General features: G+C 43.5%; 1 protein-coding gene across 1 annotated transcript in view; it reads left to right on the forward strand.

The window, feature by feature from the left end:
* Window positions 1-24,868, forward strand: part of MRPS9 (mitochondrial ribosomal protein S9) — a 356,063-nt gene that overhangs the window by 173,287 nt on the left and 157,908 nt on the right. Inside the window, exon 5 of the mRNA XM_085622604.1 lies at window positions 21,810-21,889. Within this exon, the coding sequence (XP_085478730.1) occupies window positions 21,810-21,889 (80 nt within the window). The remainder of the gene's footprint in view (window positions 1-21,809; window positions 21,890-24,868) is intronic.

The following is a 24,868-nucleotide window of genomic DNA, read 5'->3' on the forward strand; positions in this document are numbered from 1 at the left end:
AAGCAGCCATGTAAAAATTAAGTAAAAGTGGAGATGAGATGAAACCTTGAGAGACTCCACAGTCCAAGATTCTGCCAGTAAATCTAAAAAGTGGTATTGAGACCTAAAAGGACCTATTGAAGTGAAAGCTGGATAGCCAGCAGGGTGCTGTGCTGCATATGCTTGTTTCCAACAGCTTCTTGGGCAGAATTTGAAGATTCATTCCATCGAGGATGCTGTGAAATCTAACTGGATAAATGTAGCTGACACGTTGCAGTCCATGCAATTACACAGCTCATCTAGGATTGACACAATGGCTTACTTGGTACTAAAACCAGGGCAAAAAGCCCAATAGACCCGCGAGGAAAACGGAGATCGCGGTTACAAATTCATGGAGCTGCAAGGAAACTGCTTTCTCCAGTAGTGTGGCCATATATGGAAGGTGGTAACTTGGCTTTTAGGTAGCCATGGTATCGGGATCCAAAGAATGCTTCCTGAAAATAGGAGTGGCAAGCGTATATTGGAACCTCCCGGGAACAATATCTGCAGATGAGGCATTAAGTTTGGCTAAAGGGGAAAGAATATTGACACAGTAACAGCCCTTTGTGGATTTTAGCAGGATGGGGGTGGATAGATGAACCTGAATGTGTACCCTCTGTTCATGATATACTGGAAACCTTCTTCCTCAAGGGATGCCTATGCAGTTCTCGGGTACAGTGGGGAGGGGGGGAGGGATAGAAAGGGGGGAAAGGCAAAGTAGTCCAACTGAGCACTAATAGTTCAGTTGCCCAAACTGCAGAGATTTTGTTAATAAAAAAGTCTTCAGTTGTCTTAAATCTTGCCTCCCAGATGGCATGGTTAGGGCTACTTCTCAGATTTCTCAATTAATTTATAACCGAGAAGACAGCAGTAGAAATATTCGGAACCCTAAATATATTTGAGGAGTAGCCCATTTTGTTTACTATCACTGAACTGTGCGTGGTGTGACACTCTTGTACATCTGTAATGCTGCTCCGTGGGCGTCAGTTCATACATTCATGGAGCATTACTGCCTGGATAGCCAGGTCTGGCTGGAGAACACTTTTGACCAATCTGTCTTGGAGGATTTCCTGGTTTTAGACATTTCACAAAACCACCACCTGGGGAGGTACTGCTTTGGTATCTATTCACAAGGTGTTGAATCTTTGGTTAGAAGTATTCATCAGAAGAACAAGTAACTTACCAATCGTAATGCTCTTTCTGGTGGATACTCTATCTAACCACAGATTCCTCACTGGCCCACCTTTCTCCTCATTCTGTGGAATGGACTCATCTAGTCCATACTAATAGGATTCCAATCTAGAGAGCTGTTCTCTGGCATAATCTGATTTCGAACGGCTCTGCATCTGGCGTGGACCGAGTTCAGAAAGACACTTATGTCAGCACGCATTGGGTGGCAGCTATTTTGGGGTCTGACCTCACTTCTGGAATGGGATGGAGCCGATGCGGAACCACACGATGCCACCTATCAACCCACGAGTGAGTTGCAATTGAAATCTTCCATATCCAATGTGTCACCTGGGGATATTCTCAAGGTGAGAAAAGTGCTGTTACAGTATCCACCAGAAAGAATGCTACCAAAGCTAAGTAACTTTTTTATTTTGAGGCATTACAAGCCTCCCTCTCTAGTGCAGGTTATCAATCTTTTAAAGACTTTGTGGTACCACTCCCTCTTCCTCCCCCAAGATATAGCAAACGTTTTTGCTTCACAGTTCTGAAGTTACAGATGCAGTTTGGATACAAGTGTTGCAAACTGATATAGAAATCACAGAAGGACATTCATTTTAGGGACCTCATTTCTGCCCATCAAGGAAGTGTATTGGGGCTTTGAGTTCATCAGATCCCTCTTGAAATCATATCTCAACACAAGCTATTTAGACCCAAAGAGCGTCTCCATCGACCTGCTGAGGCACGTCGCTAAGTACCTAATTGACGTTTGTGCCCATTTGAATTAAAGTCACTCATGGAGTCTAGTGACCTGAGATGGTCCTAGAGACACACTAAAAATATCAGACTTGTCCTTGTCCACCGTGAAATCTACCACTTCCTTAAAGGATTCCAGATTGGCATCACAGCAGGCACTAAATTATCTAGTTCATAAAAGTGAGCACCATTTTATCTGCTAATGGGCTTGTAATTTTTTACTCTTCAGTAGCAAAAGGTATATTTTTAATTAATTGGTGATGTCTTTTTTAAATTCTAAGCAACTCTATTTGCATGGCAAAAAGGAATCGGGAGAGGGTACACTCCTATCTTGTTCTCTTCTAGAGAGATGGAATTTTGAATGTGAGTTATTGGTCGCATGGTGTGTGCACTAGTTAGGATTAGCGCCACTAGCAATGGCTGGCCAATTTCAGGGCTTTTCAGTTTTATTTTGGAGTCCTAATTTCTCTTTAACTGCTGCTTAAGGGAATTTTTGAAACTTTTCAAAACTTAAGTTAACATAATGAATGAATGAATAAAATCTTTCTTCGATTATAGGATATAATTGTAAAAGATATCTACATACAATACAATAAAAAAGAAAAACCAACAAAAGAAAGTATAAATAGAAATTAGGTTAACACTTCTCAGTCCCAAGGTTAAAGTAAATAAAAACCTTTATACATCATAGAAACAAATCAAAACTAGATTAGAAGATACTGCCACAAATTAAAAATTAATGACTTTGTTCCAGAACAGGGCACTTTTTAAAAAGGAGGAAAACAGCAAAAGACACAGTATGATCGGTTAGCAGCTGCAAATAAAGAAGAGCTAAGTAAAGAGATGATGAACAAAGCGCTGAAACTTTTCAGGAACTCACCCCCAGTCACAGATCTGGGTTTAATCCATCATTGTTCTTTAGCTCACTTCGCCACCCCAGTTCAGACCCAGCCATATGCAAATCAGTCTTGACCCTGTTTCTCATGAGAACAGTCCAGCCCTAACTGCCAAGCTAGGTCTTCCCTGGACTGAAAACGAGCATCCTGGGACCGGTTTTGGGGTTTCACCCCTCATCAGCCAGGCTAGCTTGAATCCAGTGGCAAAGTGAGCAAGAGACTCTTGTCTGGGCATACCCTGCCAACTTAGGTCGAACAAAGTAAACACAAGGAGATGATTGACAGAATGCTGTAACTTTTCAGACACTGGGTTTAATCCATCATTGTTCTTTAGCTCTCTTCGCCACCCCATTTCAGACCCAACCGTATGCAAATCAGTCTTGACCCTGTTCCTAATGGGTCTGAACTAGGGTAGAGAAGTGAGCTAAAGAATGATGATGGATTAATCGCAGATCTGTGACTGGGGGTGAGTGTCTGCAAAGTGTCAGCGCTCTGTCCATCATCTCCTTGTGTTTGCTTTGTTTGAATAAAGAAAAGCTGCCCTGTACTGATAAAAGTCCCTGGACTTATACCTAAGTATAAGGTATTTACGACGTGGGGTTCATAGTACTTGCAAAATGAAGCCAAATCCTCCAGTGCCTGGGGTGAGCAGCCATTACAGGGGTATGCTGTTATTGACTTTGGTTCAAACTGGCCTGGATGAAGGCAAATAAGAGAACAGTGGTGCCCAGACAGAACTTAGTGAGGAGTGGTCTCTCCCAAGGGTGCCTGACAAAACAAAGTTAAGGTTCCTGACCAACTTTGGCTTTCAGGAACGAAAGGGATCTCAAAGCTGGTTTCACCAAAGCCATGTTCTCTCTGATCTCCTTGGTAAGGCTAAGAAACAGGTCCCTGGTTAACCTCCTGTAGCCTTTTTTAATGACTGGGGACTAGAGAACAATTCTGGGTGACCCAAGGACGATGCAATAGACTTGATACATTTAAGCTATGGGATCTGGTGAAAAAAAGTACACCCAAGGAAATCTTCGATCACGTCCCTATTGAAAGCAGTGTTCTCCCCTGACCCCTCAGAAATCCACAGAAGCAATGGAGCAAGTTGTGCATGGTCTTCCACATACTCAAGACTCAGTTCATCATGGACAAAAAGGGTGGAACTATTAGGGCCCAGACCCAACAATTTCCTACAAAATCGATTTTCCTCTTGCTGGATACTCGCACAATTACGGTACCCCCAAAAAGCAGCTCCATAAAGCAGCACAGGGAGACATTTCAATCTATAGATTTGCAGCAGCGGTAGACTAGGCTTACTACCCACGTACATTGATTAGCGAGGCAGGGGATCCAATTATTCTGTTGGTCAAAGTTAACCCCTAAATATGGGAAGGAAGCCACCCTAAAGATAACCTTCCCTTTGATGGTAGTGGGTCTGGTTTTCAAGGGCTGCTTACCAGCGGCATATAGTGTGTTTTTGAGATGCTAGTATCCAGTTCATCCATGAACTTAACAAAAAGGTCGACAAATCCCTTAAGACCATTAGCTGTGCGAGATAGCAATACTGCCTAGTCAGCATATAGTAGGGAGGGTACAAGAACGGATTTCACTGTGAGCAAATCACTACCATTTGCTGTTAGAAAGGAATTCAGGCTGTTAATGTAAAGTAGAAACAAAATGAGTGCTAAAACACAGCTTTGCCTGACCCCACTCGCTCCGTGGTCCACCACGGTCTTCCGGTTGAATGGAGGGAGTGGAGGCGGGTCGGAGGCGGAGCCACAGCAAGCTTCCAGGTCTACCACTACATAGGACGGATGGCAGTGCGGACGCGCAGAAGCCGCGCCTAAGGCATGCCCGTCTGCGTCCGTCCGTGACCGGCCAGGACCAGGGGCCAGAACCCTTGCCAGCCCCCTCTTCCCCCCCCCCCCCCACTATTCGATAGAATTGTCCACTCTCGACAGAAGATATCAAGGCTAAACAAACCAAGTAACAAACTCTGCCAATATATACTGTCTCCATTTAGTAAAGAGCTGGGATGCTCTCAGTGCACGTTCAGTTTTTGCCCGCAGCTGGATGTGCACTCTGAGGTCCAGGACTATCATACATTTAAAATGTTCCTCCTCAACTTTAGGATGCTACTTGAAGACGAAGACCCAGATGAACTATTCCTTACGGAAACCTGGTTACATAGTGCATCAGAACCTGACCTGGTACAAACTCTACCCTCAGGATTTACCATTAAGCGGAATGACTGTGATATAAGGAAAGGAGGAGGCATTGCCATAATCCATAAAAGCACGATTAAATGTAAGGTTGAACCCAACATCATCCTTGATTGTGAAACTCTCATATTCAATATGGCACTCTCTGCAACTCACTCCCTTGGTGGAGTCCTTATTTATCGTAGCCCAGGAGGATTCGGTCGCTTTATTAAATCCCTCCTGGAGGTCGCTGCTACATTAGTGGCCACATCCCCCCACACCACTCTTTTGGGAGACTTCAACATTCATTTTGATGAACCCAATAAGGTGGATGCAATTGAGCTCACACAGGATCTTTTGGCGATCCAACTTTTCCAAAAAGTGTTAGGTCCCACACATACGAAAGGCCATACCTTAAATCCCATTTTCAGCAACCACCTTGGAATGCTAGTGAGCGAGCCTAGATGTATCCCTTGGTCTGACCATTTTTTGATCCCTTTCCACATAGCATCCTCTCTGCAAGTCCCTTGCATCAAAACCAGCGAGAGGAAAGCACGCCTATGGGCTAAACTTCCGGTAGACTCCTGGATCGTAGCACTTAACAACCTTAAACCCGTACCTAATTCAAATCTTACCGAAGCCTCAGCAAATTTTACTCACTCGATCGAGTCCTCACTCGACACGGTTTCACCTATTAAACCCAGTCACAAAATCAGAGACAAAAAGACTCCATGGTACTCCCCCGAACTGCAAAGAAGTAAGCAGACATGTAAAAGACTCGAGAGGGAATGGAGGAAAGATTATCAGGACCTAGGTAAACGAAAATATAGAGAAGCTACAAAAATTCATCAAAAAGAAATAAAAGTAGTGCAAGATGCCTACTATGAAGGCATCATTACCTGTGCCACCAATACTCCTAGGGAAATCTTTCAGGTGGCACAGGATCTTCTAGAGCTCCCAAAAAATGATCTAGCCCTTGAGGCTTCCCCAGAACAGTGTAATGCACTTGCAGATTTCATTCAGGGGAAAATTAAAAAGCTCTATACCACATTCCCCCATCCCCCTTGCGATAGTGATCTGGCAGACACGGACATGCTCTCAAACCATCCAGAGTTCGTGCTTAAAGAATTCACAGCTATGAATCTGGATAAGCTGACAGAAATCTTTTCACAAATAAAATCAGGCTCCCCTTTAGAGCCAGCCCCCCCCATATATTTTACATAAAGCTGGAAATATGATTCTTCCTAGTTTCTTGGAAATTATAAATCTTTCCTTGTCTACAGGATCTGTTCCAGGTCCATGGAAGCATGCAATGGTCAAGGCTTTACTGAAAAAACCTAGCCTGGACCCAGCAGATTTGGGCAATTACCGCCCAATTTTGCTGTTGCCAGCAATTGTAAAGATTTTGAAAAATACGTGAACTCCTTTCTCTCTCGTTTCTTGGAAACCCACGACCTTCTGCATGCTACTTAGACAGGGTTCCACCTAATCACAGAACCGAGACCGCCCTTCTTGCTGTGGTCGAGGACTCCAAGCAGATCCTGGATCAGGGAGGAGCAGGTTGCCATCATCCTCCTTGATCTAAGTTCAGCCTTCGACACAGTTAACTTCTCCATTCTAGTGGAGAGATGTAATAAATGAAGATGCGGCTGACAGATGAGGTAAGATCCAGGTTTCTTTATTCAAGATGTAGAGAAGTACAAGAGCAGACTCCTCCAGACAGAAACAGGAATGCAACTGACTTAGAATGGAATCCACAATCAAGCACAAGTATGGAATGGGTATGAGGGAACATTCGTAGGAAGTACAGAACCATGGCAAACATTCTATAATAAACTAGAACAGTAACACATCTTCTCCATTTCCAATAAAAAAAACACAAAAAAACAAGAAGATTTAACAAACAAAATCTTTGAGATACCCTGGTGGTCTTCGACACCTGAATGTGCGAGACTAAGTTGATACACTAGGAACAACAGCTTCAGAGACAACATGTTCAGGCATGAGAGAGTCGCCCCCACCAAGAGCCATGCACGGAATCTGGAGGGAGAGGCTTCCTCAAGGTTTTGAGCTAGAACATAACCACTGTTACTCAAAGAAGTGATCGGTTTACACACATTGGTATTGACAACATTCCTTTGATATAAGGCTACGCGTCTGAAATTTCAACACTCTCCATTATTCAAAATGACACAATGATATAAAACTTTCTTTACTGTAAAAGAACCTGAGTGCCATTGTCGGTAATGAGTATAGAGGGGATGCCCTCATCTCTAAATAACTTTCCTAAAAATGTAATAGTACTTTCAGTAGTGATATCATTTGAAAATTCGACTATTAACCGTTTTGAAAAAAGGTCAGCAACAACTATAGCGAAACGATCTTTTTCATGCAGCTCTCCCATGGGGGCCAATAAAGTCAAGACAAATGCTGTGCCAAGGTGAGCCAGGGTTTTGAATGTGAACGTTGCTGGAGCTGGAGTTGTTGCCCACCTTAAGACTTTTTCGCCGTCTTTACACTCGGAGCAATTTTCAACCCGTTCCACCACTTGAACATCAAGACCGGGCCACCAGAAATTATTCCTAAGTCGATGTTGTGTGAGCGTTTGACCCAGATGGCCTTCATGAGCTAGAGCTAAGAGTTTCCTTCTGATGCCAAATGGAGGAATACATTTTTCATCTTTGAACAAAATGTTATTGTTATCGAGAGAGAGTTCATCAATGACTTTAACATAGGGTCAGACAGAAACCGGAAGACAACTTTCTCTCTTGGGACCAGACTTCAAAAGTGTGGTTACTTCTTGAAGAGTCTGATCAGATAACATGTCACGCTCCCAATCCTTGGCATCAAAAGCGCCCTCACCCACGAAGACAGTATCTTGTATGGAAGCTACAGCAATGTCATTGTCTCATTCAGAGGTGGAAGCATCAAGGACAGTCTGCCAATCAAGAGATATTCCAGAGAGGCAGTCGGCCTGGACATTCCTCCAACCCTGAATGTACTCTACTTGGAATTGAAACTCTTGTAGTTTAGATGCAAGCTTGGCATGTCTAGCTGAAACCTTGCCAGTACCTCCTGGTGAAAGTACTTTGATCAAGGGTTTATGGTCCGTTCTAAGAATAAACTTGGTGCCCCATAAGTATGTCTGAAAATACTCAACTGCCCAAGCCGCAGCCAGAGCTTCCCTCTCGATAACTGAGTAGTTCTTCTCAGCATCGGTTAAAGTTCTGGAGGCAAAAGCAATAGTACATTTGTATCCACCCCTGGGTTATGAAAGCATAGCCCCCAAGCCTGTGGCACTGGCATCCACCGTTAAGATGGATCTTTTGTTGACATCAAATTGAGCTAGGACGTTAGCATCACATATCTCGCTTGATAAGGTCGAAACATTCTTGATGTTGGGAATTCCATGAAAAACCCACACCCCTCTTAAGCAGAGAATGTAAACACACAGTTTTGTCTGAATTTATTTTGACAAACTTAGAGTAATACTCTGAGTCCCATGAAAGAGCGCAAATGATCTTTGTCAGTGGAAGGAGGTGCATGGCAAATGGCATTACACAAATCTCTTTTGGGTTTAATGTCAGAATCATTAATAGTATGTCCTAGGTAGTCAATTTGGTAAACTAAGAACTTGCATTTTTCTTTACGAAGAGTAAGGCCTGCCTTGGCTAACTTATCTAAAACAATTCTGAGGGTATTATTATGTTGTTCAACTGATTAGCCGTAAACCAGGATGTCATCTTGGAAGTATATGGTGTTTTCAACGCCTTTGAAAATGTTGGAAACCATACGTTGAACAATGCTGGTGACCGAATTGAGACCAAAGGGGAGGCGTGTAAATTGATAGGTGCCCTCCGGAGTGATGAAGGCAGTGAGGTGCTTGGAATCTTTGTGCAAGTTTATTTGATGGTATGCACTCCGGAGATCGAGTTTGGAGAAAACTCTGGCCCCTTTTAAGGTGGTAACTAATTCTGTGATGTTGGGGAGAGGAAATGTATTAGCAACTACACATTGGTTGAGGGATCTGAGGTCCACACAGAACCTGAGCTTGCCATCGGACTTTTTGGTGATAACAACAGGAGAAATCCAAGGTTAGGCTTCTACCAGCTCAATAACACCAGATGTGAGCATTTCCTTGATAAGGTTCTTCATCTCCTCTCTGACTACTATGGGCACACGCCCAACTTTGTGCTGAATGGGGACAGAGTCCTTCTTAATATGAATCTGATGGACATACCCCTTGAGTTGACCCAGTTCTTCCCTAAAGACACTACTGTCCTCACTAAGAATTTTGTCTAAACCTTCTTCTTCGATGACCATGACCTGCATGGGGGCTCTAGGGTTTACAATTATATGAAGGTCATATTGATGTACCCACCCTAGTATCACTGGATCATGATCTGAAACATAAACTTTCCCTTGAATATGCCTGTGGGAAAAAGAGATGTGTGCTTTAAAATAACCAAGGATGTCTATGAATTCTCCTTGATATCCCCCAGGTGAAATGTCTTTCGGAAGGAGTTGTGTTGTACTCCATTTTTCTTGAAAAAGACATTTTGGAATAATCGTGAACTTAGAGCCAGTATCAACCATCAAACTTATTTCTTGATCATTAATAACAAAAATGACCAATATCTTATCACTATCTTCATCTTTCACAAAGTTGTGTACACTAGCTACGCTTGCACAAAATTTTCCTCAACACACTCTGGCGTGATGCCCCATTTTACCACACTTTAGACATTACTGCTTAGAAGCAAAACAAAACTTAGAGTCTGAAGAATGCGCTGTGCTTCCACACCTATTGCAGGTTTTCGAATTTGTATTTTTGGAGAAGTTTGTGGCTCTGAAATGAACAGGTTTCCATTGAAACTTTCTGTTCCTGAAAGCGGCAATGGTTGTTTGGTCATCATCACCGTGATCACAGTCAAGTAATTCTTGTGTAGAAACTTCATTGACATCATTAGTCCGAGATCTCTTTTCGAGTTCTTTCATACAGCCTTCTGACTGCTCCACAACCTTAGCCAAATCAATTGCTGTTTTGAGGTTTGGATTTTTAGCTGCCCAGAGACGTTCTTGGATCTTTTTGTTATTACACTGGACGATGTGGAGGCTGGGGATCCAAGATGAGGCGATCTCCTGGGTACAATCCTACCTCGATAAAAGAACCTTTCAAGATTTCTCAGGGGACGTCACTTCTGAGAAACTGGAGCTCAGCTGTGGAATCCCAAAGGGCTCCTCATTGAGCCCTACACTCTTTAATGTGTATATGCAGCCATTGGCCGACATCATCTTACCTCTCAGTACCAAGATTGTGACCTATGCGGATGACACACAGCTGGTCATAACTCTTAATGGGGCCCGCAACTTCCCCTTGGAATTTGAAACATGTCTAGAGAATGTTGCCTCCAGGATGGAGCACTCCTGTCTCAGAAACAACGGAGGTAAAACTGAACTAATGCTCTTAGGTAACTCCTCCAGCATAGACCTTGGTCAGACTTGGCCAAGGTGCCCCGGCTCCCCCCCCCCCCCAAACCAGGATAAAGAGTCTGTGTGTCTGGTTAGACAACTCTCTTAAGTTTGACCACCAAGCAGTGAAGGTGACAGGGGCCTGTTTTGGTATACTTAGATCACTCTGAAAAGTCCTCCCGTTGCTTCCAATGTCCGCAAATAGAATCTTGATCCAGGCCTTGGTTTTATCACGCTTGGACTATGGCAACTCCCTTTATCTGGGGGCTCCGAAGGCAACACTAAGGAAACTCCAAGTTGCTAAGAACTGTGCTGCCAGGATGCTACTTGGAATCCCAAAAACCCAGTCAGCCCAGCCAGCCTTAAAAGCCCTTCACTGGCTACCAATCCTTGAAAGAATAAGATGTAAGGCCTGTTTATTGCCCATAAGACTATATGGGGAACGGGCCCGGCTATCAACAAATCCCTCATTATCCCCTGTCGTCCCAGGAGGGATCTTCGATCTCTCAACATTAATCTTGCAGTTGTCCCCAAAATCAGGGTGACAAAAAGTGGAGGAAGATCCTTTGCCTATAACGTGGCAAAGCTCTGGAACACTTTACCTTTACACCTCCGCTCTGAAGCCCACATTCTACCATTTCGTAAACTTTTAAAACCCTGGCTATTCCAACAAATAGCCCCATAACTCTAATGGTTGTCTGCTCGGTCGCTAGTGCTGGGATGCCCGAGAGTAGCTATGCGCTGTACAAATGCTCAATAACAATAATAATGTTGTTGGGGGCAGCCGTACAAAGCTGCTTCCCATTGACGAGTGCCCAGAAATACCTGCCATCTCCTTTATGGTTAGTTTCCTCTCCTAGATCGCTTTCATATAGACTGCTCTAGCCACTGTGGTATTTTGCTGGTTGCGGGGTTTAGCAATGAGTGCCTCACAGAGCTGCTTGTTTATTGAACCAACCAGATTGAATGGCCCTGCATGGCACAAACAATTCCAAAATAATCGATCTATTGGAGGTATTCAGGTGATCAAAGGAATCTAGAACAGTGATAAGTGGCACCTCAATATTTAGCAAAGCCCCCTTAATGAGGTCCATCTTTGAGCCAACTAGTGCTTTTACGAGGGTGGGAAATGGCACATTACGCCACTTGACCCGGAGGCCATTGTCTTTTGTGGATAGACCAATAAATTTGGGGGGAGGGGAGAACAGCATGGGTATAACTAACAGGTAATACCACCCCAACCTCAATTGGGTTGTGATAGCTATGGCAGGCTACATACAATTTCCCCGAAGTTACAGTATCTGCAAGGGACCTCGTAATGAATACATAATTAATAATTGACCTCTTTTCCCAGCCTACAAAGGCGGACTTTTGATCCAGACTTTTTGCTACCTGCATGCCCCAGGGAATTATATACATTCCTCCCCATAAAATCGTATGATGGGTGGCAAAAGAAAAAGCCATCACCCAAAAAAGGTTTGAAAATAGTGGAATTCATACCCAGCTTAGCATTAATATCTCTGTTCAATATCAGATTGGAAAACCCAAGACTGTAAATGGACCTGGCCTCGGAATACACCGCACTAAAAACAGAGCCTCGATCTAACACCCTAGGTCACTGACTGAATTATAAAAGATGACTAAAAGGAAATAAAAGTCACAGGAGGCAACTACCCATAGTATCTGAATCCCAGAATGACCGGAGGGGACTGAAAAGACCCTAAGGTGTTTGGAGATGCTAATCATGGTTACTAGTCCACCTCAGGCTCTGTGGCCTGGGGTTGGAGTAGTTGCGATGGAAAAGCATTCATAGCCATCCCAGGTCACCCTCTCTGAGGCCCAGGTTTCCTGTAACATTATTACATCAAACTGGGAGATGAACATAAACTTCTAAGGATCTAAGAGTTTAGTTTTGATACTTGCGATTTTCCAGCAAAGAAGCCTCATTGTTAACTAGTAATTGGGGGGATGGGGGCGTAGCAACGGGATGCGGTGGCAGTTTTGGCATACTAGCTCTAGGGCTAGGTGGTACTAACGGGTGGCCCGTGAGTCGGTCATTACCGCCTACCAGGTCACCGGCGCGAAAAAATACAAACTCAGTATTAAAAGGAGCAAGGAGTACTTCTCCAAGAGTGCACCCTCAAGACACAAAAATATTCTTCTATGGACAAGAACCAAAGCACCCTGGTAATGCTTCGCCGGTCGCTCTACTGAACTGGAGGTCGATTCAGCGTACCATCAACACAGTTGACCACACAAATTGACAAAGGGGAAGGAACTTTGATCATCCCTTGGAAAAGACCAGGCAAATCAGCGTATGCATTTGGAATATCAATGGCTTAGCTAGCAAAAGCAACGATGCAGAGTTTCTACAATATTTAAACTCTTTTGATCTACTATTGCTTCAAGAAACCTGGGAGGTAAAGGCATTTGAGCTGCAAGGGTTCACATCTTGTTGTATTCCAGCATACAAAAGCTCCACCTTTGGTCGTAGATCAGGAGGTCTAATGATTTTTGCCTCAATAGCAACAATAGGAAGGATTACGACAATAGAATCTCAAATAGCACCTCCATGTGTAATACAGGTGGCAAAGATCTCACTCCGGTTAAATAACCAACTTCAAGATGTTATAATAATCAATACTTACATCCACCCCAAACAGAAATGACAAGCTGCCAACAAACTGATAAAAGCCGTGGGAAAAATAATGAACGATGAGGATTCTGATTTACTCATCTTGGCAGGTGACTTTAACATGTTTCTCATCAGTTCGGATCCAGATGATGATCTTAATCAAGAACTTAGTGCTGCATGGGGAGTGCCAAGACAGGGCTCAGCAAAAATTAATAAACCTACAAATTGTTCAAAAAATCTACTTCGACAATTAGAACACCTTAATTTAAGAGCCTTGAATGGGCGTTATACCAAAGATGACCCACCGGTCGCAACTTTTCATTCTGACAAGCAATCATCCCATCTGGACTACACATTTACATCTCTAAATATGCTTGGCAGGGTAACGTCGTTCAAGATAGGGTCGAAAGACCTCAGCAACCACCTGCCCCAAGAAGCCTCAATAAAAGTCAACTCACTTCTTGAGACTGAGCCACACACAGGTATTGACATTGAAGTGACTTTGAATCTAAGGCGGCTTCGGTGCAATCCCTGCAACATCGACTCCATAAGCCTTGCAGCGAAAACTCTTTTCACTCAAACGGCAAGCTCCACAACAAAGCTGTCAGAAGTATGGCAAAACTTCATCCTAGACATCAGTGTGAAATTGTTAAAAGGACCGCCAAACAGGATATGCCAAGGAAAGGGAGCATCAACCAAATTACAACTCACTCCGGAAATGAAAACACAAAAACGGTTAATAAACCGAACACTGAGACAGATGCGAAAAGATCCAACAAACTACGACTTGCAATCAATCCTACGGAAAGCGAAAAAACTGTTACAACGGAAGAAATGGGAAAAACAGAAACAAAAAAACGACGAGCTATGGGCAAAACTCCTCTATGAAGCAAAACGGCAAAATAGTTGAAAGGTTCTGGCAAATGATCAAAAGAATACAGAACCCAGACCATCTTGCCATAAACTCAAATATAACGGAGGAAGCATGGACAAAACACCTCTTCAAGCACTTTAACACCATAAACGCTGCCAATGAGGACAGCCTTGTAGAGGTGGGGACAAAGAAGTTCAGCAAGAAGTTCAGAGGGAAAAAATAGATAATTACTATACAACGGTCATGACCCAAGAAACTGCCACTAATGGAGCCACGCTACCACCTCGAATGGAGAAATTAATGCCTGACCCAAGTTCTTCTTTCCACACCGAGTCTGGACATCTGGCCACCACACCAGCCGATGTCAAAAGGCAAATAGCCAGGGAAAGACCGACAGGTGCCCCCGGACCAAACGGCATTCCACCAATGCTGTACAAATCAGACGCGGAATTTTGGAGCGTAGTACTAACATCGATATTCAACAACATAAAGAACACCCAAACTCTTCCGGAGTCCTGGCATGGGTCAGTAATCAGCCCAATCTTCAAACATGGCAATAGGAAACACCCAATAAATTATCGGCTTATTGCCCTCATAGATGTGGAGGCTAAGTATTTTGCAGGAACCATACTGGAGGAGCTAACGACATGGGCATTTGAAAACTCAATAATCCCGATCAATCAAACTGGTTTCTGCAGGGGTCAAGGCACTACAACTAATATCATGGCACTGACCCTGCTGATGGACACAGCAAAAGAGACCAAATCTCCCCTTTTCCTCTCCTTCATTGATTACACTGCTGCATTCGACCATGTGGATCGCAATAAACTCTGGCAGAAACTGGACAACTGGGGAATACCCAAACATCTTTTAGACGTGTTGATACTACTCCACTCAAACACCTGGATTAAAGTCCAACTAGGAGCGGGTACACACCTCGCTAAACCCATTCCGGCAACAAAAGGATTAAAACAGGGTTGTGTGTTATCACCAATCTTATTTAACCTTTTTCTTGCTGACTTACCAGGGGAAATTGATAAATGCCTCTGTCATGCACCGAAACTAGGGAAAATTCCACTGTCCAATTTGCTTTACGCGGACGACCTGGTGCTGATAAGCCGGACACCAATAGGCCTTCAGCACCTTCTAAACGTAGCCCACTCCTTTTCAGAAAGGAACGCCCTGCAAATAAACTTCAACAAATCGAAGGTTATGACAGTAAACTACAAAAAAAGGAAAATCAATTGGCACGTAAACGGACAAGGGCTGGACTTGGTAACCACCTACAAATATTTGGGAGTAATTCTGGACTTCAAGAACTCGTTCAAACCTCAATTGGACTCCTTACGAGGAAAGGGAACCGTGACTTACCTGGCAATAAAATCTTTAAAAGCCAAACTTCCCGACCTAACGCTCAACCCTCTTCTTCAGGTTTTGCACGCAAAGTTACAGCCGACTCTCACATACGGGAGTGAATCCCTTCAAGGGAAGGATGCCGTATTGCTGGACATAGTAATAGCTAAAACATATACCAGCTGGCACAAGATTCGCAGCGCTGAGGTTGGTTCTCTAAACTCCAACGTATGCGAAGAGCTTCTCCGACATCGTAAATCTTCAGCTAGAGATTATCTATTTGATTCACTTCAAGTCCTGGGTCTGTCGGACCTCTGGGGCACTCCAACAGATCTCTTGTCTTTCAAAAAAGTTGCTAAATAATCAGCACGAATCATCCCTTCTATTGAGGACAAGGAGGCATAAACAAAAAGAACGCACGGTTGGATCACGCTCAGTGATTACGGAAGAATGCAGCCACAAACGTATCTCAACATTGGAATGAATCAAAAAACGAAAGATAAGTTCTTAAAATCCCGGTAACTCCACATTTACCACCCTGGGTGACAAAAAATTTCTCGCAGCAGTACTGCCTGTGCAAAGCTGACAAGGAAGACATAGTCCACATCATGTGCATTTGTCCTAAACTAAAGGCTTTGAGGTATAATTTATTACGTCCCTCCTTCAAATTACATGGTGTCCGGACATGCAGGCAGGCTGTTAAACTGTGTTTTAACCCGACTAAAACAAAATTAAATTGTCGGGTCGTAACGTTTTTTGACTTGGTAGAAAAAAAGACACATGAGATTTAATGACCGCCGAAACATTTTATTGACAATTATGAACTGATATAAACCAAACTTGTAAAACTGAGAAAATCGCGCATAATGAATTTTTAACCATTTTTTAGCAATGTTTTTATTGTTTTGTAAAGATTTTATTAATCATGTACAAATAAAATAAATTATTACTTATTATTATTTAGTCATTAGAATCCAGATCTGACAAAGGGAGAAATCTGTTTGCTATGGGCATAGTGTCTTCTCAGGGTCTGTGGACACCTGGGTGGCACTGATGCCCTAGTATGGACCACATGGCAATTAAAAAACAAAACAAAAAACAAGCGGTAGAATATTAATGCCTTTATCCCGTGAGTGCTGCATATCAGTGCTGTGGCTCAAATGCCTAGCCAAAATAGGTGTCTTGCAACTGATTACCACGCAGTCCCCTTTTTGGATTTGGCCACGGGGCCTATCCACCCCACCCTAAAAAATGTCACAGTATTGTTTTTATATTGATGTTGGCGTTTCGACACAACCATTGAAATACTTTATTTGTCAACTGCGATGTAGATTCCATGGCATTAGGGTCAGGTTGAGGTCATAATTGCCACATAGGGGTAGCAAGACGGTGTCAAATTAAGGCTATGTGGGCCTTTATCAGGTTGAAGGCCCTCTCCTGGGCCCATATCAGGCTCACCACAGCCAACGAGATGTTGGGCTTCTCCCCGCTGGGTGGAAGGGCCGCTATCGCCTCCATGGAATGCAAGTGGGGTTGCCAAATAATCGCATCAGGAGGAGGAAGACTTGGGTGGAGAGAGAAGAATAGGAACCCAGGGCCCTACCCATGCCACTTGGGGTACCAGGAACACCAGTAAGGGCTGAATTGGCACAACCTAAGCAGGAAAGAGAATTGATGTTAGCCTTAATGATGGTGCAATATTTGGTCAAGTCAGAAACAGCAGACTCCAGTTTATAAAGTCTCTCCACCAATGGTGCAAAACACTGCATGATAACATTTTTGAGTCTGTCCAAAATACCATCCCAGCCTGGATCAAGAAATTGCAAGTCATCCCGATGATCCCCAGGGCCCTGGTGACTCGAGATGTTAAGCTGTCATTTAACGTTTCCAGATCGTTTTACTTGATGGTTTCTCTTGGCCAAAAGCGCATAGACACTGTTGTTTAAAATTGTAGAAGAGGCGTTTCACAGTTGGGTTCTCCTGGACCACAGGGGACGTGCTGGGAGGATTAGGCAGGTCTGCAAAAGCATCAGCTGGGCCTGAAGGGGAGTGGAGGGCTGGTTGGACTGCTTGGGCCAATGGCAAGGTGCTAAGGCCCTCTTCCGCATCCAAAGACAGTTGCCATGCTGCCAGGTTAAATTCTTTCATATTTACCCCATACTGCACGAGCCATGAAAGAGTCAAGAGTGGTGCCACAATGTCCTTGTCCCCTGCAGTTTCCGCCTCCCCATATTAGGTCCCCAATTTCCCCAAAATTTGTCAGCTAAAAAGGTTAGCGGGCTGGTGGATGGTGCACCACAATAGCGGCAGGACGAAGCTCACATGACAAAAGGTCCTATGAAGACAGAGGGCTAAAAAGTGGGTGCCCAGCCTCTTCTTGGCGATGACGGGTGAAGGCTGGCCCGCCCTTGACTTGCGCAGCGGGTCTGTGGAAATGCGATTTATAGCATTCTGTGACTCCAACAGGTGAGTCAGGGGCCACCTCCAATGCCCCTAGGAAATCCTGGGGGTCTAAGTCCCCTCATAGCAGTATCCCCGCACAGCGTGACTTGGAAATACACTTTATTGCCCTCCGTGACAGCAACAAGCAGCAGGTGAGTCAGGGGCCATCTCCAATGCCCCTAGAGGATGCTAGGACTCTAAGTCCCCATGCAGCAGTCTCCCCTGTGTTATGAACAGAAGAAGCTGTAGATTACCACTAAAATTATTCTCAAATATTTATTTTTGGGTGATATTCTACATCCATCTTCTGTCTTGCCAACCCCCACTGCACATAGTATTCAAACGTGCTCAGGGTTAACTACGACCATTCCGTTCCTCAAACCCTCTGTGGGCGTCTAACCCCCACTGTCCACAGCCTTTAGACATGCAAAGCAGGAGTTTTAGAAATAATTAAAAATGCTGAATTGAGTTACACCTACCTTTGCATGAGACTACATCTTCACTCCGTGAAGTGCATTTGCTTGATTTGGTGTAAATTAGTTCAATACTTTCGAGATATTACCATTAGAAATAATCTGTCAGGTGGTCTTTAAAGGGTGCAATTAAAGACATAGCTGGACCATTAATTTGCAGACTGTCTTTGAATCCGGGTTAGCGGACTGTCCATGGATCCAGATATAAAGAATAAAAGCACTTCATTAGAATAGGGAGCTTTTCTCCAGTGTTCTTTTTGGCTTTGTAAATTCAAAGCTGACCCAAACACTGATTGGTTGGCCGCATGAGAACATATTCTGTTGAGGTTGCCATTACAGGACCTCCAGGAAAAAAGGCCATATAAAGGTGTCAAGGTTATTATTTCCTGACTCCCAGGTTCAAGTGATAGCACCCCCAAATGTCAAACGTCACTTAGGGCCTGATTACGAGTTTGGCGGACAGGTTACTCCATCAAAAATGTATTAAGAGCTCCATTATATCCAATACAATAGAAAGAATCTCGTAATACTGTGGACGGGATATCCGTCATGTTTGTGATGGAGTAACCTGTCCACCAAACTCATAATCAGGCCCTAAGTTATAATGGAACTTGTAATACAGTGGACAGGATATCCGTCACGTTTGTGATACCGACAGGCCTTGGTGCCCACAAACACAACTCCTATTCCACAGAGTCTGACCCAACTTTGTAAGCCTAAATTTTTGTGGACCAATGTTGAGAGCTGCAGTTATAGTCTGCGAACTATGGGCCAAGTTTATGGGCTTAACACCTTGTGGACCCATGTTGCGTTCCTTGTTCACAGTCTAATAACCAGGACCTCACCTGCCTCATTGGTGTTGTGTACATCAGCTTGCTCGATTTAAAGTCCCCAAACTCTTGGCACAGTTGAGCTCGTTTTAAAATATTTAAAAAAGCATAATTTCTTTATTATGGTTTTGTTTAGGAGAATTCTGAAAAGTTGACTGACTTTCCAGCAAGTTTTGAAACATTCTTAGAAAGGTTTAAGTGGTTGAAATGTTGTGCATCTTCCGCCACTTTAAAAAGTGCCTGTTTCTTGGCAACAGGACCCACGTTCATCACTTGTGAAGAGTAGAAGACATTAGCAGGTGCTACCGACAGTCACAGCTTCGTTTTAAAACTGAGCCATGATAAAGATAGCTGAAAAGGAGATTTCATTACCATGATCTGCTTCTCCAGAGGAAGAATTCATTAGCACTTTGGAGACTGTCAAACTGGAAAAACACACCCAAGTACTCCACCATTTGGGAGTTTTTAGTTTGCACCTCAGGAGAGAAAAACTCAGCTATTAGGGATTAACCTGTAAACTCTACAACCATAAGTTAAGAAGGCGACAGAGAGGACTGAACTCCTGTGGAACTTTGACAATGACCAGAAATCTTAAGTCATAACGTGATAGAGAGTATTTGAAGTTTGAACGGGAGCAGACAAAATCCTAGCTAGCCAGGACACACCATCACCTAAATGTTTTGCAGGACAAATGCTAAAGTAAGCAGAGCGATCCCTACCTGAACATATTTTTGTTCTATTGGAAGGAGTGCAAAACAAATGTGTTAGAACCCCAGGATTGGGAATGAGAAAATTGACTTTTTTATCCCATCATCCATTTCAAGTGTGCTGACGCAAAGCCCGCCGCAAGAGAAAAATCTGTTGTGGTGGCCATTGCAGTATTCGAAGTTCAGTCCTCACATCCTAAAAATAAGAAGTATGGAGTTGTAAGGTAGCATGGGTAGACTCCCCTGACCCCCCAACCTGAGGTTGGGGGCCCAAAGGGAAGTCACCCCACTTAGATGAAGATAAAATTAATTTCTCCATGGTTTGTGGACCCGATTGCCGCTCCAAGGGCCAGCAAATCTGCCTCGGGTTCTGAAAATCCCCGGCCTAGAGCTCTTGGTCCCACGTTAGACACTCTCCCAGATTCACAAACACTGCTCGGGGTGTGCTAACCCACACAGATTCCTGGGCCCTTGTTGAACTGCGCATATGGTTCTTGTAAAAAATGCCGGCCTCTGCTTGGCTGCCTGAAGGCCATTTACAGCAGCGGTTGGCAGGCAAGTTAGGCACAAGGCCACAGCTGAGGTTGAATTCCCATAGTGGTTTGGGATCAGTCAGGCGGAAGAATATGGCATGTGATTAAAAAAAAAAACTGACGAATTCACTGAAAAATCAAGGATTAAGTGAAGTTATGGTTGGCTTTGGTTTTAAGACCTTAACGTCCGTTTGAAAAAATCTCAGAAATTCACAAAAGACCACAGTCAAAGTACAACATTTATAATTTTGTGTTAGCCTAAGGCGCATAGCTATACATTGGGCGAGCCCAACTCCTCCGGTGTGGGCTAAATAGCTGTCAGATCTCCTGGAGTGAACAGTGGCTGAGGAGTGTAGACTCCGGAGAGTCTGTACAGACAGTGATGCAGTGCTGGACCTTGAGATCTGGGGTAGTATGATTACCAGAAGATGATTCCAATGCTGGTTTGTCGGAGGGAGGATCTACTGATCCGCCCACGCTGACTGCTCCTCAGCTGGCTCTAGACCAGTTAGTGGGAGCTACCGGTACACCCTCACCTTGAGGTCGCCCACAACTGAGAGAACCGCATAAGTGAAGCCAGAGTCCGCGGCCCTTGAGCTGAGACACCTCTGAAAGTTTGTAGGTTTAACATCTGAGTGGCTCTATGTGATTTCTTCCTTCCTCTCTCTCGTTCGTTCTCCCCCCACCCTCCCCCGCCTACCCCAATGAAGAAAATGTAACTGCCTTCTACTGTTGCTGTTCTTTCCCCGCACCTGCTGCGGATGCACAATGACGATGGAGTTGTACTGTTTATTCATTTTGTTTCTGTTTTTCTAATCTATGGTCATGAACTGATTGCTGCAGGATGACTCCTCACAGAGTCCCTGCTCAAGTGTGCTATATCCTTGTATGCCAGTGAACGATATGACCTCAGTTACTTTGAAAACTCAATAAACAAAATTTAAAACAAAAAAAGTACAACATTTATAAATTAAAACTGAAAAATCACTCACATTCGGCCTACACTACTTGTTTAAAAAATCATTTTATGCATATACATTTTAGAAAGAAATTTAGTAGTTTCATCACCTTTCATTACCAATAAAACAAAAAGTAATTTTTAGGAACGTGTGTGGAGTTTGCATCTGACACATAAACTTGGCTCTCTTGCCTGTTATAGCACTGTCTTTCCTATTAAGGTTGATTATATTTTAAGTTTGCATTAGGGCTATGTAAGGAAATACCTACTGACTGAGATGGCATTCTAACAACCTAGATTTGTATTGCAATCAGGTAGATATTTACATTTATTGTTTTATTTAAACACATTTCAAGTCATTGGAAGTTTTCATAGTAATACATGTTTTAGACTGTGGTCTTTAAAGAGCTAATCAGTGATTTAAAACTGCTTTACGACTGCAATTAAATGTAGCAATTTGGTAAATGTTTAACACTGACTTGTCTCATCTGGCTTTTCATTAGCAATACAATGGGGAGAAGATGGCCGACCCTTCCACTATCTTTTTTATACCGGCAAGCAGGCATACTATTCCCTAATGCATGTAAGTACAGCTTTGGTCTGGAAATGAATTATCATTTATGCGAACCTGATAATAAATGACATCTTGCTGCTTTTTTTTTTTATATAACAGACATGCACATGGCACTGCTGTGTCTTAAGCATGAATTTAAGAACTGTGCAACCCACACGCTAATTAATTACAGTGGAGCATAGATATGCCTGTTGATTCTCCATTTCACTCCCAATGTGGTAAAACAGAAAATGCTATATATAAGTTTTAGAAAACAATCAACCTTTTACGGTGCCACATAATTCATATAAACCATCTTTTCCTTGCGAACTCAGTAGTGCCTGAATAACACATAGCATAATTTCACTGAAATGCATAAATGTATCCCAAATTCCATAGCAATTGACCAGAAATTATGCGATATATTTCTTAAAAGGATGAAACAGTTTCCTATTTCCTTCCAATGTTTATTTTATGTGTAACTCAAATCCAAACAAGCGTTGACTAACCTAATAGGTCTTACTCAGTTACAGTTCATGAGCCCACGGGCAAGACTGCATAACCACTGGATGGCACAGCGAATAAATTCCAGCAATCCATACTCAACCTTTCATCCATCTGAGCTTAATAAATTAAGAGCCCTTTTGCTTGGTACTCTCATCTGTCCTTTAGTCCGCTTAGGAACAGCTGAAGCTCCATGTATGATCACTTCACACATACATGCACACTCAAGTACACACAGATTCATATACTGCCATGATAAAATAGATATTGCGATCACATTTAGGTATTGCCTTGATATACCCACAGATTACAGTCATTTCCATGGGCACTTTTCTTGTATATTGGTACAGCCATCATAGGGGCATGTTGCCGTCCTATGGTATGCCCACTAAATGGCAGGCATTACCATCATCTGCCAAGAATACTCCTCTATACCCATGTACTCCAGTAATTTGCTCCGTATTTGACCAATTTCCCTCACCGCGTGCCTGATATCATCATCATATGACCAGGTACTCCCATCACTTATCAGGATTTGTGATCATACTCCATTGTGCTTACACGTCATACAGGATATTTTTAATATTAGCCCAGTTGCGCCCCTATTTTTACATGTTATATTAGCTCTTGCTGTGCCAAAGAGAAGCTTGGGTAAATGGGGGAGGAAACAAAGATCCTACTCAGATGGGGCAGTTGACTGAGGGAAACTGATTTTGGAAGGGGTTGTCAGTTCCTTAGTTGGGAAACGGTTGTGAAGAGGGAAGGCTGCCTGGATCTGTATCACTGACAGTTTTGTACTGCGTGAAGCAGAGTAGTTACTGACCAGTGGCTGAATGACTCTGCAGAAAGACCATTGGATATTCCGGGGGATGGTGGTGGGTTCTTGTGGCAGAATCTCTGTAGGTTGGTAGATAATTATCTGCGAATTATTGTGGGTGCACTGCTATGTGTTGATTCTGGGTGATTGGTTACTTGTTGGTTAACAGCTTGGGAGATGCTTTGTGGGATTGTTACCTCTCAGTTAGATGTTACTGAGTTTTACCATTTGTTGACGAGTGCAAGACCGTAGAAACAGTGGTAGTCCTCGTTGTGCATAGGCAGAAACTGTTTCTTGACCTGTGTCATTGAGTCAGTCTGTGTGGCTGAAGGTGTATCACTGACTGGCCTCTCCATAATTCCTTTTGCTGTTGTATTCTAGTCAGGCAACTTGTGGCTGTATTGAAGTGATATGGGTGAATGTGCAGGAAGGAGCGAGCATCTTACCCAGGGTGGCTTTGAGTAACTAACTCGGTTTGTGCTTTACTTTGCCGCAAACCATTTCAGTTGCAGGAAGGCTCTACTGCTGGAGCTCACGATTCTGACAGCAGTTAAGGCTTTTGTTTCCGAGTTCCTTGCTGATCACCACCATCTCACTAGGCAGCACAAGCAGGCCTCCAGACTCTGATATCACCTTCAGTAGTGGGAGTGAAAATCAACCTGATTAATTAATTACTGCTTCATCGATCTTGGATCAGGTCTATTGTGTTTGCATGTTAAACACCTAAAGCACATTCTGACCCTAGCATGTCTATTCAGAGGGCAGAGGAGTAAATGCTGTATGCCCCTGAAACCCCCAAACCGGTCCTAGGATGCTTGTTTCCAGTCCAGGAAGGACCTGGCTTGGCAGTTCGGGCTGGACTGTTCCCATGAGGCACAGGGTCATGAATGATTTGCATATGGCAGGGTTCAAACTGGAATGGCATGGTGAGCAAAAAAACGATGGATTTAGGCCCAGATCTCTGCACTGGGGTGAATGTATGACATTGTTCTGCATTCTGTCCATCAACTGTTGTTTTTGCATTTGTCACCCCGAGTGAGACGGGTATGGCCAGACGTGGTTCCCGTGCTCTCCATGCCACTGGAATGAAGCTATCCTGGTTGAAGAGGGGTGAAACCCCGAAACCGGTCCTAGGATGCTTGTTTCCAGTCCAGAAGGACCTGGCTTGGCAGTTCGGGCTGGACTGTTCCCATGAGGCGCGGGGTCAAGACTGATTTGCATATGGCTGGGTTCAAACTGGAATGGCATGGTAAGCAAAAAAACGATGGATTTAGGCCCAGATCTCTGTACTGGGGTGAATGTATGACATTGTTCTGCATTCTGTCCATCAACTGTTATTTTTGCATTTGCCAATGATGCTGTAACATTCAAATGTGATACATGTGAATGTCTTTTACCTATACCAATGTCATGCTTAGGCCTACACTGTATTCACACTTGTGATGTATTCAATCTCCTTTTCGTATTCACACTTGTAAGGAAGGATTCACAAATGGCAACTCAGTGTCCGCGATGTGTATATCTATATCTTTTCAAGGTCCTACAAATCCTTCTCATGTGAAAAGGCCAGCACCTGCCGAAACTCCCACTGTCTGAGTTCCAGTTTCCGTCAGTAGTATTTCTTCCATTGCTGTCAATGTGGCGAGAATGGATAAACAATGTTGGCTTATAGCAGGGGTTAGCATTCT

The sequence above is a fragment of the Triturus cristatus genome, chromosome 8 (genome assembly GCF_964204655.1).
Source record: "Triturus cristatus chromosome 8, aTriCri1.1, whole genome shotgun sequence".
Classification (NCBI taxonomy): domain Eukaryota; kingdom Metazoa; phylum Chordata; class Amphibia; order Caudata; family Salamandridae; genus Triturus; species Triturus cristatus.